This window comes from Athene noctua, chromosome 1 (genome assembly GCF_965140245.1).
Source record: "Athene noctua chromosome 1, bAthNoc1.hap1.1, whole genome shotgun sequence".
In the NCBI taxonomy this organism is placed as follows: Eukaryota; Metazoa; Chordata; class Aves; order Strigiformes; family Strigidae; genus Athene; species Athene noctua.
Genome location: NC_134037.1, coordinates 185,633,502 through 185,646,757, shown reverse-complemented (window position 1 = coordinate 185,646,757; position 13,256 = coordinate 185,633,502). Strand labels below are relative to the sequence as shown.

The 13,256-nt window shown below is 35.0% G+C and overlaps 1 protein-coding gene across 2 annotated transcripts in view; it reads right to left on the bottom strand.

The window, feature by feature from the left end:
* Positions 1 to 13,256, bottom strand: part of PUDP (pseudouridine 5'-phosphatase) — an 84,131-nt gene that overhangs the window by 38,347 nt on the left and 32,528 nt on the right. For both annotated transcript variants that reach the window (XM_074907596.1, XM_074907606.1), the window contains 2 exons: positions 12,480 to 12,698; positions 65 to 294 (listed from right to left, as the gene is read on the bottom strand). In XM_074907596.1, the coding sequence (XP_074763697.1) occupies positions 65 to 294; positions 12,480 to 12,698 (449 nt within the window). The remainder of the gene's footprint in view (positions 1 to 64; positions 295 to 12,479; positions 12,699 to 13,256) is intronic.

Sequence of the window (13,256 nt, the reverse complement as noted above, 5' to 3'; positions counted from 1 at the left end):
TGCAAATATAGCCCAAACAGAGTATTCCTAACTTTTCAGTTAATTTGTTTCGTCTCCTTCTTACCTTCTCTGGAGGTGCAGGAGGGTGAAATCTCTTTGCACAAACTAGAAATGCATCGGGCTGTGGCTTGCCACCCTTCACCTCGGGGTCATCTCCCAACACAATATGATGAAAAAGACCAAAGAATTCTTTGTGGCTGGCTGTTTTAATCTGAAATGTCACTTCAGCTGAGCTTGTGGCAACAGCTATGGGTATGCTGTGTTTGTGTAAATGACGGATCAGCTTATCAACCCCTGAAAGACAAATATACACATTTTATTTTTTTATGTATATGCATATATGTAGGTATATGGACTAATATATTAGTATTTATGTTGTCTTACTGCATATTTCAATCAGTTAGTGTAGAAGAAAATTCTTGCTATATGTGAAACGTTCCTTCTCCACACAAAAATCATAGAATATTCCTCAAGGTATATACCTGTTCCATCATTAAATTATGCTTTTCTCAAAATATGCCAAAAATGGGTTCAACATCATTGCATAAATGCACCTATTAGAAGCTCATTAAGCAATATCCCCAACATTATGTATGTTTATTATTTCAAAATGTCTGTAAGTGAGAGGAAAGCACACAGGGCAACATTTTCTTTTTTACATGGAGTTACACTCCTGGAAAAAAAAAAAAAAATCAAATCAAAGTCAAAGAAATATACTCTTGTCACTGAATGGTGTAGTTTTAACTTCTGAAGTAGGTATCCAACTGGCTTAAGCCAGCCCCTAAGATAGCTCAATTTCTCTCTTTTGCAATTACTAAAGCAAGTAAGACTGGGCAGAGGAGGGGAGCTGTCAGTCACAGTTGTTAATACCACAGCTTTATCTATTAATGCTGTGAACCCAGAGTAATGAACACCTCAAGCCTAATGGGCAGAAACTTCAATCCAATCCAGTCTTCTACGGAAGGTTAATGCAGGGATCAGTGAAAACACATAAGTCCGTGTAAGAGGGAAACATACTTCTTCATTCCGTGCAAGTTTTGAGATTCCTATGCAGGGGTTTCAATCTTTCTTTGCTGCAACTTTCTAAATGCTGAATACCTCTCCCGAAAAAACAATTAGCAGTGTCTAATGGAGAATGAGAGTGGATGTCTGGTCTTTATCAATTCATAAGAGAAAATCCCTTTATATCTGTAAAATCATTTAAGCTCTCCCTCTTGGCCTGAATCCAAACTCTGTTGGACACAGGATATTAGTTTCAGGTAGATAAGCCTCCAGTTGACTTTTGGCTCTTTGAACCAACTTGAGAATAATTCTTAGTTTTAATCTTCCAACTGTATCAATTCTTACCCTACTTTTCACGCCTGGTTATACTAAAGTGATCTTATTCCCATCCTCCTGATTCACTATCATATTTATGTCTGGTCCCTGCACCCTCAAAACATTTCTACTCCTCATGTTCATTTAAATCTTTCCTTTGACACCTAGCATCTCTGATTTGCATTTCCCATGAGATATAGGCTTTCTGCTCCATTTTGACAATTGTATAGACAACTTATCTGCAATACATTTTTCCCCAAGTATAGTCACACGCCCAACTTCGAGAAGTTATAATTACTACTGATAATAAAGTGTGCAGGTTAGTAAATAGGTGCATTAACTAACCCATCCATATGGAAATATCACCTGTAGATGTGGCCCTCTGCAGATTTCTTCTCTATTCTCCAGAATCTAATCAACTGATTAGTAACTGATATTTCCAGCTCCATACTTGTATTTGAAGACAGCCTTTAAACTGTAAACACATGTACTTCTGTGATGTTAGATTTCCAGTTGGACAGAAATAACAAGTGTTATTCCTCCTCTAACATCTATGCATCACTCATTTAAAAGCCTTCCTATGCCCCCTTAAATGGTTACACTAATAATAAGCAAGTGCATTTTTTTCCCAAATTATGCTACTGTCCTCTCACTGAAATATGATGCTAAATACAAGTTAACTTTTAATTCCAGATACAGATTATGTCTTCATCCTGAAACATGTGAAGCCCATATTAAATTAATGGAAGTACTAAGATTTCTTAATGTAAAGCAGTAGCCTAAATGTCTCTTTTTAAAAATAAAATGCATTCAAAGGAATTTATTCTAAATAATCTGCAACATTTATCGTGTGTGTAGTAATATAAAGAAGTCTAAAGATTACACAAGACTTTTCCTATCTCCTGTGCCCTTGCTATGATATAGTTAGTCTTCTCTAAAGCTGTGCTCTTTTCAAACAGCTAATTTTCTTCAGTCCCACTGCATCACAGCTTCAGTTCATCTGTCACAGGGTATGTTTATTCTATGTTTCTACTGGAGTTAGCCAGACACAGAAAAGCACTGTTGCAGAAAGGTTATTTCTTCAGGGTTCTCTCTTATATTACCCCAGTACATCATGATTTCAGTATATAAGTGTGTGTGTGTGCTTACTTTCTCTTTTTGGCTTCCCCCACTACAAGTAAGCAAGAGCACAGTTATCCCTAATAGCTCCAGAGACCAAAGATTTTCATTATTCAGAAAATGTACTTTAATAAAAATATGCCATTTAAAAAATATTATTTGCATATGTGTAAACATAGCAAGATAGATTAGAAAAAAAATACAAGGGAAAAATCAGCTTCATGGAAACAAATTAAATTGCGTATGGAAGAATAGTGAGCATAACTTCAGCTCAAGACAACAGTAGCTGAAAAATAATTCCAGGTTTATTTTTTTGTAAAAGCTACAGATCAACAAAATGCTTGCTTTTTTTTTTTTTTTCATCAACTACCACCAGTATAGGTCTAGATGCTTCTCCACCACATCAAAGCACTGACATAATTATTGTACTAATTCAACTTATAATTCTTCATTAGGAAGAGAATAGCTTTCCTAGTAACTTTCTCATGCTCTTTTTACAGAAAACACAAACAGAAGGGGAACTGGTGAACTGCTTTAAAGATCTGTAAGCAACTTCCCCTGGAATATACTTTCTCATTATATACCGTATACCTACACAGATTTTACAATCAAATGAAGACTTCAGTTACATCAAAACCAACCAGTTAAATACTCAATGGCTACAAAGAAGTAGAGTGGAAATTCCTGTGAACTCACTAACTTCTAACTTACTTGTAGCTAGCATGTAAGGTATCAAGGCCCATCGATCAGAAAGGGACCCATCTGCGGGGCTTCCTGGGACCATCCGCCACCCCTCCCACTGAAAGCTTAGCCACAGGCAGAAAGTTGGTTGGGTTTGGGGTTTTTTTTGAGCATCTTTCATTAAAGACAAAAATAAACTAAGACCAAAAGAAATAAGAATATCTGGTTTTCCAGCATAAGGATACACTCCTCATGTGGTATACCTGTAATAACAATCTTGGGTAGTACAACATAAATTCTTCAAGTAATCATAAAAAAAAACCCCAAAAAACCCCAAGAATAAATATCCCACATTGCTATCTTTATTTCCAGATGTACTCTTTCATTTCAAATAGTAAAAAAGGTAAATAAAGTTTCTTTCCTCTGTCTCTTCAAATATTAAGTTTTAGAACAGATATATAAGTTTACTATATTCTAAATGTAATAGTTAAACAACAGTGACTATTTGAAAGAAAAAAGAGGTGAAAAGAATTGTAACCTGAGTTCAGCCACAGAAACCTAAAAGGAGGATCAACTTTAAATGTCAGCATCTTTAAAACCTGATTAATCATAAATGTCAATGAAGCTAATTTTGGGAAAAGTAAACTAAACCAACAGAAAGTAGTTATTTCTTCTGAGATCACAGATGCATTTTAAAGGAAGAGATCAGCACTTTTGTTCTGCAAGTTGCAGAAAAACATATATATATATATATATAATATATTGTATTTTTTAAAAAAAATGAAATATTATTCCTCCATTAGACTCTCAATGTGGTGTTTGCTCTCTTTAGATTCAGTTGAAACCATGTTGACTAATACATTGGATCAACTGACAAACTAAAATTAAGACATACCAAACAACAAAACCCTTGGCCTAACTGTTGCATTTTCCTTGTCATTGACTAATACAAACCTACAATAAGAGTTCAGGTAATCAAATAATGCTACATTAAAATAATCTAATTATAAGCCCTATCTAATTATTTATATGCTATCACAACACGAGTTTCTACATGATTTTTTTTGTTATCACATCTTATAATCAAATGGCATTATTCATTATGAAGTGAAAAATTAACAAGCCATAACTTCTGAGAGCTAATTGAAATTGATGGAAAATAAAGGGAATTTTTATTTTCTGTTAGGCTTTATATAAACATGAACTCCGTATCATACAGAATACTTTACAACGGTGAACAACACATACATTTTTGCTATGTTTTATTTGATTCACTTTCAAGTTTTTGCACCATCCCTTTCCTGTGTCTGTCTACCGTTGAACAGAACACTGTTCTTAATTTATATTGCTTCTGAAACTCCAGATTCGGATGTATTTCTTGTGAAGTGCCACCAGACAAATAAAGAGATAATATAAAGCTTTTCTATTTTTTTCTTCTATTACAAGTCTCCAATCAAACTTTTGTCTTAAAAAGCATTTTTTATTTTTCTCTTTTTCTAAAGTGAAGTTTCTATTAACATGTTATAGCAGAGCATAAAAATGCTTTTCAAGATAGAAAAGAAAGTGACCTCCATAATAAACTGGGCAAACACATGAGATAGGGAAGAGGATTATTCATGCAACTTCAGCACTGAACCACAATTTCAGTTTCCTCTGTTCACCAGTTGAATAATTTCTGGTGTTCATATTTCTGCTTGCAGTCAATTCATTTGAAGGCATAACTACACCGTCATGCAGACAATCACACACTAAGCTCTGCCAGTACCTTAATGTGAAAAATCTACTGCTTGATGGTCCTATAAGCACAAAGTCCTACAGTCTTATGGCTTCAGCAATACAGCCAGCTTGTGTACTGTCAGCACAGTGTGCAGGAACAAGGTGACATAAATGTGCAGGCCTACACAGACTGTCTCACTGTCTTTTCTAATGTCTGTTTCAATCATAAAAAGATAAACATAAGCTATTTAAGAAAAAGCCCTTAAAAATGAACAGAAGTCCCTGAGGCCTTCTCTTAGGCAAAAAGCATACACTGTAAATATTACCATAAGAAGTTAGTATTCCAAAATTTAGGAGGTAGCTTTTATGAAAGTTAAGCTTTAAAATTACATTATAGGAGCTCCGACCTGGCTGAGGAGGTCTCAAATAAACAAACAGTAGCATTTTCAGTACCAAATCCTTTCATGAATGTCACAGAGTACTATACTTCTTTCTCTTGCATCTCTTTAGTCCTGGCTTGGGTGCCACCTAGGTACTAATTATATCTAATTTCTAATTAACAATATTTTAACCATTATGCAATCCCAGGAAGAGAAACAGCAAATCAGTGGGCAATAGAGAAGAGTGTGTGTGCATGTGTTAGGTCTTTTAAAAAATTTGTTGTCTGAAAGCCAGTATGTTCTATTAGGAAGGCCATGTAGCAGACACATCCTCATTTTTCCTACCCTCAAACAAAAAACAAACAGCTCACAGTTCTGCACCAGTGATCACAGATAATATTCCTTTAGAATTTCCAACTAATTTAACTATGGTGTTAACCAATTTAAGAACATTTTGAGCAAGCTGGAACAGAGAGCCATCATATCACTAATATGTAAAATTATTCCAAATGAGTGTTGTTCTTATTCAATTACAGTGTTGGACATCTAATAATCAGAGATATAGTATAATGTAGGATTATTTTAGTTCAAGGTAGCAAATAATGAAAAAACCCCAAACAAAACAACATGAATCCAACATATTCCTTCTACTAATTAAATGCAAGCATCAAGTAGTCAGTGAAATCTGATTATATTGTGGAGTTTCCATAGACCTTGCCTGTTCATTTTCAGATTCAAGTAAAAGTTCAAGTTAAACTATTACAGTAAGCTAAAGGCTACTTGAATAAAAATGATAAATGCTTCAAATAGACTTAAAATTACTATTTTGTGTCTTCAACTTCATAGGTGCTTTTCTAGAAAGCAAACGTACATGAATTCAAATCATGGAATCATAGAATGAATCACAGAATCACAGCATGTCCTGGGTTGGAAGGGATCTTAAAGATCATATAATCCCAACCCCCCTGCCATGGCTAGAGACACCTTCCACCAGACCAGGTCACTCAAAGCCCTGTCCAGCATGGCCTTATACACTTAAAGGGAGGGGGCAGCCACAGCTTCTCTGTGCCATCTGTTCCAGTGTCTCACCACCCTCACAGTGAAGAAAAAAACCCCCGAATAGCAAATGGGTATGTTAAAACTTATATGAAGATGACTTCCCATGCCCAAAAGCTTCTCCACAGTTCAGTTAGTTTTATGAAAGATATTACTTCTCATTTAAAACCTTCTTTCATACAGGCCTCAAATCATTATGATTATAGTAACAACACTACTGCTATCTACAACCGCTGTGTATCCTTTGACATAGTTTTCGGGAGTACAGAAAGTCTGTAGAAAAAGTAATTTATTTAGGACATTTTACTTATTAAATTGTCTTATTCCCCTCCCCAGTTAGTTATGGGATATCTGATTATTTATCCAGTTAAATTCCTGTGCTAATTTTATTTTTTGTTTCTATTTTGTAATTGCAGTATGTAATTTGGTCTCCAATTAACTTTTATTGTTGAAGAGATACTCATTCTCCTTATATCAATAAGATATACAGGCCACTCTCATTTGACAATTTAATCATAACTATTATTAGTCACATTTATTTTATTGTCAACGTAATTATAAGCCAAAGGAACAATTCTCTCCCTATACTTTTTGATAAGAAATGGGCTTCTTTGAAAAATGGGGTGGATATTGAAACATGCCACAAAGTTCTTTTTAATCAAGAAAAAACCCCACTGTATTTCATTAGCAACCAAATCTTTTTCTATGCATATTTTATTTTATCTATTTATGCTTGAGTTTTCTTCTATTATTTTTTAATCTGAGTTACTTACTCTCTTCCAAAAAAATTTTTGTTTTCCTTCTTGTATCATGTTTGACCAGTCTATTAAACTACTACGTCTTTTACCCTGTTTCCCTTTTCTTTCACTCGGGTATGTGTATGTTTCATTTCTCTTTCCCTGGTATATTTTCGGAGCTCTTCTACACTATGTAACCCATGCTAATATGACTATACTTGCTAACTGTTGTAGCTGAGATATGCTGATCTTGTGCAGCATATTCTGTGTTTCTGCACAAGAAACAACATGGCTACGTGCTTTTTTTAGAGAATACTGTCTTGAACAACAGATTTCTGTCCTGTACACTGAAATTTTTGTTGGAAATATATACCAGTCGCCAAATGCTTTTTTCACATAGCTCACACATAAATTATGAGTCCAAATACAACTTCACACTCTTTTTTTCAGACTTTCAGCACTCCCTCTAAGATCTTCATACATATCTATCACAGTGTTCCTTCTAATTCACCTCCATGTAGATACAGTTAGCTTTCTACCTGTAGAAAGCTAACTGTATCAGAGAGAGATACAGAGAACAGAGAGGACACCTGACCTCTGGGGCACCAAAATCAAGGCTCTTTAGAAACCCATTTTCAAGTGCACTTCATTTTGCTGTAACATTACACAAAACCTGTCTCAGAGCATTCAGTGTGTATTTGGAAGAAAAGATTTACTACTGAGAAAGACTAAAGTGAACCAAAGTGCTCCATGCGTTGTTTAAATTAACTGTGGACATGTATTGTATATATTTTGTATGATTTATGTCCAGTTGTGCACAAATGGAAAAGTTGAAGATAAAATACAGCCTCTGCATGAAAAGACTCTTCTTCTTTTTCAAAATAATTTACAGTTTCTACACTGAATGTGATACCAGACCAAACTTAAAGTCCTTCAATATTTTGTCACTGTCTTTAATCAAAGAAAAGCTAATATTAACACTGAGAGTTTTGTCAAGTTGATTAGATTACTAGCCAATTTGATGCTAATTCTTTAAATTCATAAAAGTGATTCTACGGTAAAAATCTCAGCAGCCTCTGAACACTAAAAGTACCCAACAAAGAAAAAACAAAATAATCTTACATAAAAAAACAAGCAGCTGTCTGTTTACTTAAGTCACAAACTGATTAAAAAATATTTTTATGTAGTCTGGTATGCTACCATAGTTGCAAGCCCATCAGCATAGTGCTATTCAATATCTACACTTGCTCTCAATCTTCAAATGATGTCAGAATTGCTGCTGTGAAGATGACAGCATGAGAGAGGTGGGGCTTTCCACCACTTGGTGTAATTGCTGTGAATATGACGAGACTATTGAAACGTAATCTCAGATCTACCTGTTTCGTTTTTGTTCTGAGATATTAAAAATGCTATCTAAAATGGTATGTTATTTTTTCACTGAGCTACAAAAGCAGAGGTGGAAACTAATAACCTACTTCCCACTTTCTAAGGTATTGGCTATTAATAAAGAATTCTATCTTCTTATCTTATTACTTATGTCTAAAAAGTACTCTGGTGGCAGAGACTCCCTGTTCAACAAACCAATAATCTCTCTAGTCTGGACATACTGACACATGCATGGCCATGGAAAAAAAAATGTAAGTGCTAGATTTTACACAATTCTCTATCAACTGTATTGCTGACTTCCTGGCAAAAACATTTTTGGATTGCAGTCCTTTAGGATTTAATGTAAAGGCCAAATGTTTGAAATCAGCCAGACAGCATCATTTTGAGTTTGTAGCTAATTGATCTTTAGGGGTTACAGGCTCACTAAGCCCAGCATGGACTCACTAGATTTTCCCACCATTAAAACAATAATAGCAAGGAAAAGAAAAGATAACATGGTAGGAAGTCTGTTTAACTGTTAAGGGCACAACATGAATCAAGGAAACAATAGCTAAGCAAACTAGACTGCTGGTTGAGTGGAACTGTTTGAGAAAAAAATATATATTACTTTAGAGTGAGCTGCTATTGGAACTTGAACTGGTTTTCTTTCTTCTCTTTTTGTGATTTCTGGCTTGCTTCTTTTGGTACTAAAACTGAGCTATGAAATTACCTCCTCCTGTCTGCAAGAGACAGTCAACTGTATTTGAACTATAAAATAGTTTGCACTTCACATTCTGCACTGGCTGAATAGAAGCTGCAACAAAGAAATCTCAGTTATCATGAAAACGACCAGGAATGGAAGACATCTGAAAGGTATACACAATCACAGAGTCCTTAAGGATCTGTGCTTCATGATGATGATGATGAGCCAAAAACCAGACTGCTGTGAAAGAATGTCATTAATTTCATAACCCTGAGATAACTGTAGCAACTGTTGGCAGCTGTGTAACTTAAGAGTTAGGTTTTTCTGTCTCTGTGTATTTTGGGGGTTTACGTTAAGCAAAAGCACACCTATACATGTATGGGTAAATGTATATAGGCATGTTTTTCTTCTGCTTCACTTGTCACTCCTTATTCTTCTGACAATCAACTTCCCTGCCATGTAGTACTATTATTGCAGAACCAGAAAGCCTACTATGTTACTCTTGCATATAACTATGTCTGTACCCTGGCAAAAATATTCAGAAAAGCAGCACAAGAGGCAGCCCTGTCATTTTGTTAGCGTTGTCTTGGATTAATTCCCTTCTCCACTGAAATAAAAACCATCCTTCCCTAAGATTCTTTCAGAACTAAAAATAAATCTGTGAAAAACTCTCAAATAGTTATCAGAAAATTCCACATTAGAAATGGATATATACTCTTCATAGATGAAATCTGTGTTTTGACCACAACCTGATTTACTGAAGCTTGTTAAGTCAGTTCAGACATACTGAAATAGCCAAAACTCCGTCATCAACCACTAGTGTCTCACAATTGTTGTACATTAAGTGGCATGGCTGTGATACAGCCTGTTAGGCAAAAACCTGCTTTGCCAATCATATATTCGTACAACTTTTACATCACCCTTAACCATCACTGACATACTTGTCAATTGCTTGATTTGGGAATTAAAGCGTTATCATCACTGGCACAAACATGTGCATAGTTCATTCCATGTCCAGAAACAAGTGTGCTTTGCTTGAGTCACTTTTTCAAACATCACTGGTCATCATTCAGCACCGCTCTCCACCAAACCAAATTTGAATCTTATGTTTTAGAAAAACTGTAGAAATTTGTTTATAAATAGAACCTTACCTGTGTAAGCACTGCCAAAAGATGGCCAGAGACTCAACATGTCAGTCATTTTATGCCATTAGTAAACATGACAATTAACTTTCACTTTCCTGTATTTACCTGTAACTATCTGAAAGATCAGTTTAGTCAAAGAACACTGTAAATTCAAAATGTCACCAGTCTTACACAACACCTGCATGAAGCCCATTCTTAATTAAAGAACATTAAGAGGCTGTAGAATAAATCCACAAGGATTACATTAATAAATAGACTCAGAAGATACAAAAAGACAGAAGACAAGTATCAGATTAAACGAATCTTGTATCAAATTGAAGAACAGATTAGTCCTTAAAGACACTAAATAGTGAGTAGCTGTAGCCACTTCTTTATAGATTATCAGCTGACATCAACGTGTTTTTCCCAAAATTCATGGCAATTCAACTTGTATCTCATGTTCTGCTACCAAGTACAAATCCCATTATTTCAGTGACCAAGGCTGCCTTTGCTCCCCACAATGGCCACTGAGTATAAAGTATTTAAATTCACATTGATTCTGCTTTAGAAAATAGCCTGAAGAACGTTATCACATGTATTTAGTTGAACAATTCTGGTAATGATAAAAATGTTTACTTAATTGTCCCAATAAGAATTTTGCTTGTTTCATCTAAAATATCCCAGCTTCAATGAGCCCAGAACTCACTTTTTGAAGGCAGGAACAGTGCAAAACTTCATGTTTCCTTCAGCTAATCTGTTCGAGCTAATCTGTTCCATCACCTCTCTACAACTCTGTTCAAGCCAGCTCAGCCACATTATCACAATTCTCAGCAGGCATAAAATATCCACTTAATGGTATGTATTACCCATGCTGTTACTGTACAGCAAATCTTCTCTGTGCTTCCTAATGTTTTTCCCAGTCTGTCAATCTAGCATTTTCTGAGCCCAGATTAGGGTTTTTTGTTTGTTTTGCAAAAGATATAGCTGCAAAGTTAGTCCCATAAATTTGAAAGGAAAAATGAAAAACACATCCCTCCATTCTTCTTGTTTTCCTGAAGAGTTTAACTTGGCTTGCAGTTTTAGCTGGATCTGTAAGTGAGAAAGATGCAGTTTGAAAAATCTTGCATATAAAAGGTATCAGAGAGGTAACTAAATAAGTTGGCTGTACAAATACTCAAGTTTTTAAGCTACCTAAAACCCTACACTTTTAATTTTTGCTGCTTGTTATTTATTCCTAATATATCACATTTTTTTAACTTTCATCTTCTTAATGCATTATGAAACTAGGTATAAAAAAGCTTCTAAAAATTAAAACATCAATGTGCTGTAGAGACTGTCAGAAAAAACAAGTACACATTCAAAGAGAAAAAATATAAGACTTGTTATAGTGACATGTAGTTATTTAATTTTTAAGGCTTTTTTTTTTTTTTATTCCTCCCCCTGTACTCCCCCATCCTTTTTTTTTCTTTTTTTTTTTTCTTCATAAATTATTGATATTTGCTCCAGGAAGTTTAACATGGTACAAAAAGCAATCATAGCTTTAGGTATTGCTTGCATTGCGAAGGATTTTTCTCCTAAGCATTTCAGATATAAATGTAATGGAATATAAAAGTATGAGTATGCACCACAGGTAAGATTCATCCTCTTACTTATCTTGAGGTACCTGGTTTAAGCTACTCATTTGAGATTCCTTCATAATCACTGGTAAAAGACGTGTATCTTCAGAAGGTGATGAAACTCACCTGTTGTAGGGTAACCTGAGAAACCCTCCCTCTCCACTGTCACACAGCTGGCTCACACACCATGCTTAAATTTCATGAGTTAGGTGGGATTAATCCCAACTGAAAGAAGCCATGGGCTCATACATTTTTCTGAGCATTTAAAAGGGTATTTGTGCTTAACCAAGTTGGACCACAGTCATAGCAAGAGAAAACTAACTTGCTGAGTTACACAGCTGCCAACAAGAATTATAAAGAATGTCTGGTTTACAAAACAGAATTTATGCATATTACCTAGTCTTTTTTCTTCTTTTAAAACATATAAGAAAAAAAGCTATTCTCCAAGAACACAAAAAAAGAAGTTTTCAGTACCCTTTAACAGGTAGAGTATCTCTTTAACGGGTAAATAACAGATACATTTGAGTAAAACTTGCTAAAACAAGAATGATGAAACTTAATCTGTAAGATAAACTGTTTTGTGGAAGGCAGATTAAAGACTTCTACCTTGGTTAGGATTTTAAGTAATTCCAAGAACAGTTTATAAATATTGAAAAGGAATATACCTGGCATCAGTTTAGCAGTAGTGAATATCTTCTCCTGCTTCATTTTACTTTCATGTAATAATTCTTCTGCGGTTATTGGAAGATCTAGAACATCTCGAATAATCTGTGCTCCTTCTAGGGCTTTTTTACCCATGACCAAGGATTTCACATCCCAGGTATAGGTCTTTCCAAAACGCATACAGATCTCCTCAAACACAACCGTGTAGAGACGCTCGGTATCTGCCAAAAATATAATAAAAAAATATATATTAAAACCATGTACAGCCAGCTGAGCATCCAGTCTACACTTCTGTGAAGGTTACTAAGGGTCATAACAAAGAACTATCTGGACCTACTCTTTCACCTTTCTTTACCATGTACGTTAGCAAGCAATTAATTAAAAGTAATTAAAATACTCTATTTATTCTTTGCATGAGAAAGAAAAGAAGGGAAGGAAATCTGGTACTTGGGGGATGTCATTACATATTCCATGTAAATTGGGAAAAAAAAAAAGATTTAATTATTTAAGAGTGTCTTTGAAGGGAAGCTTCAGAGTGCCTTCAAAGACACTACAGTCATTATTACTGTGCTGCTGGCACCTCTGCATTTACATGTGATTACTCAAGCAGGACACACCCAATTATATTTCCAGGGGGTTGCTAGCAAGAGTAAACTTCAGGCTGAATTTTGCCAGTGAAACTATCAGCTTCTAAGTCAAAGGTGGTTTTAGTTTTCAAACCTTTTTTTTAATTTTAAATACAAACAAACAGTCCTTTCTGTTTCTCCCCCCTGAACAAA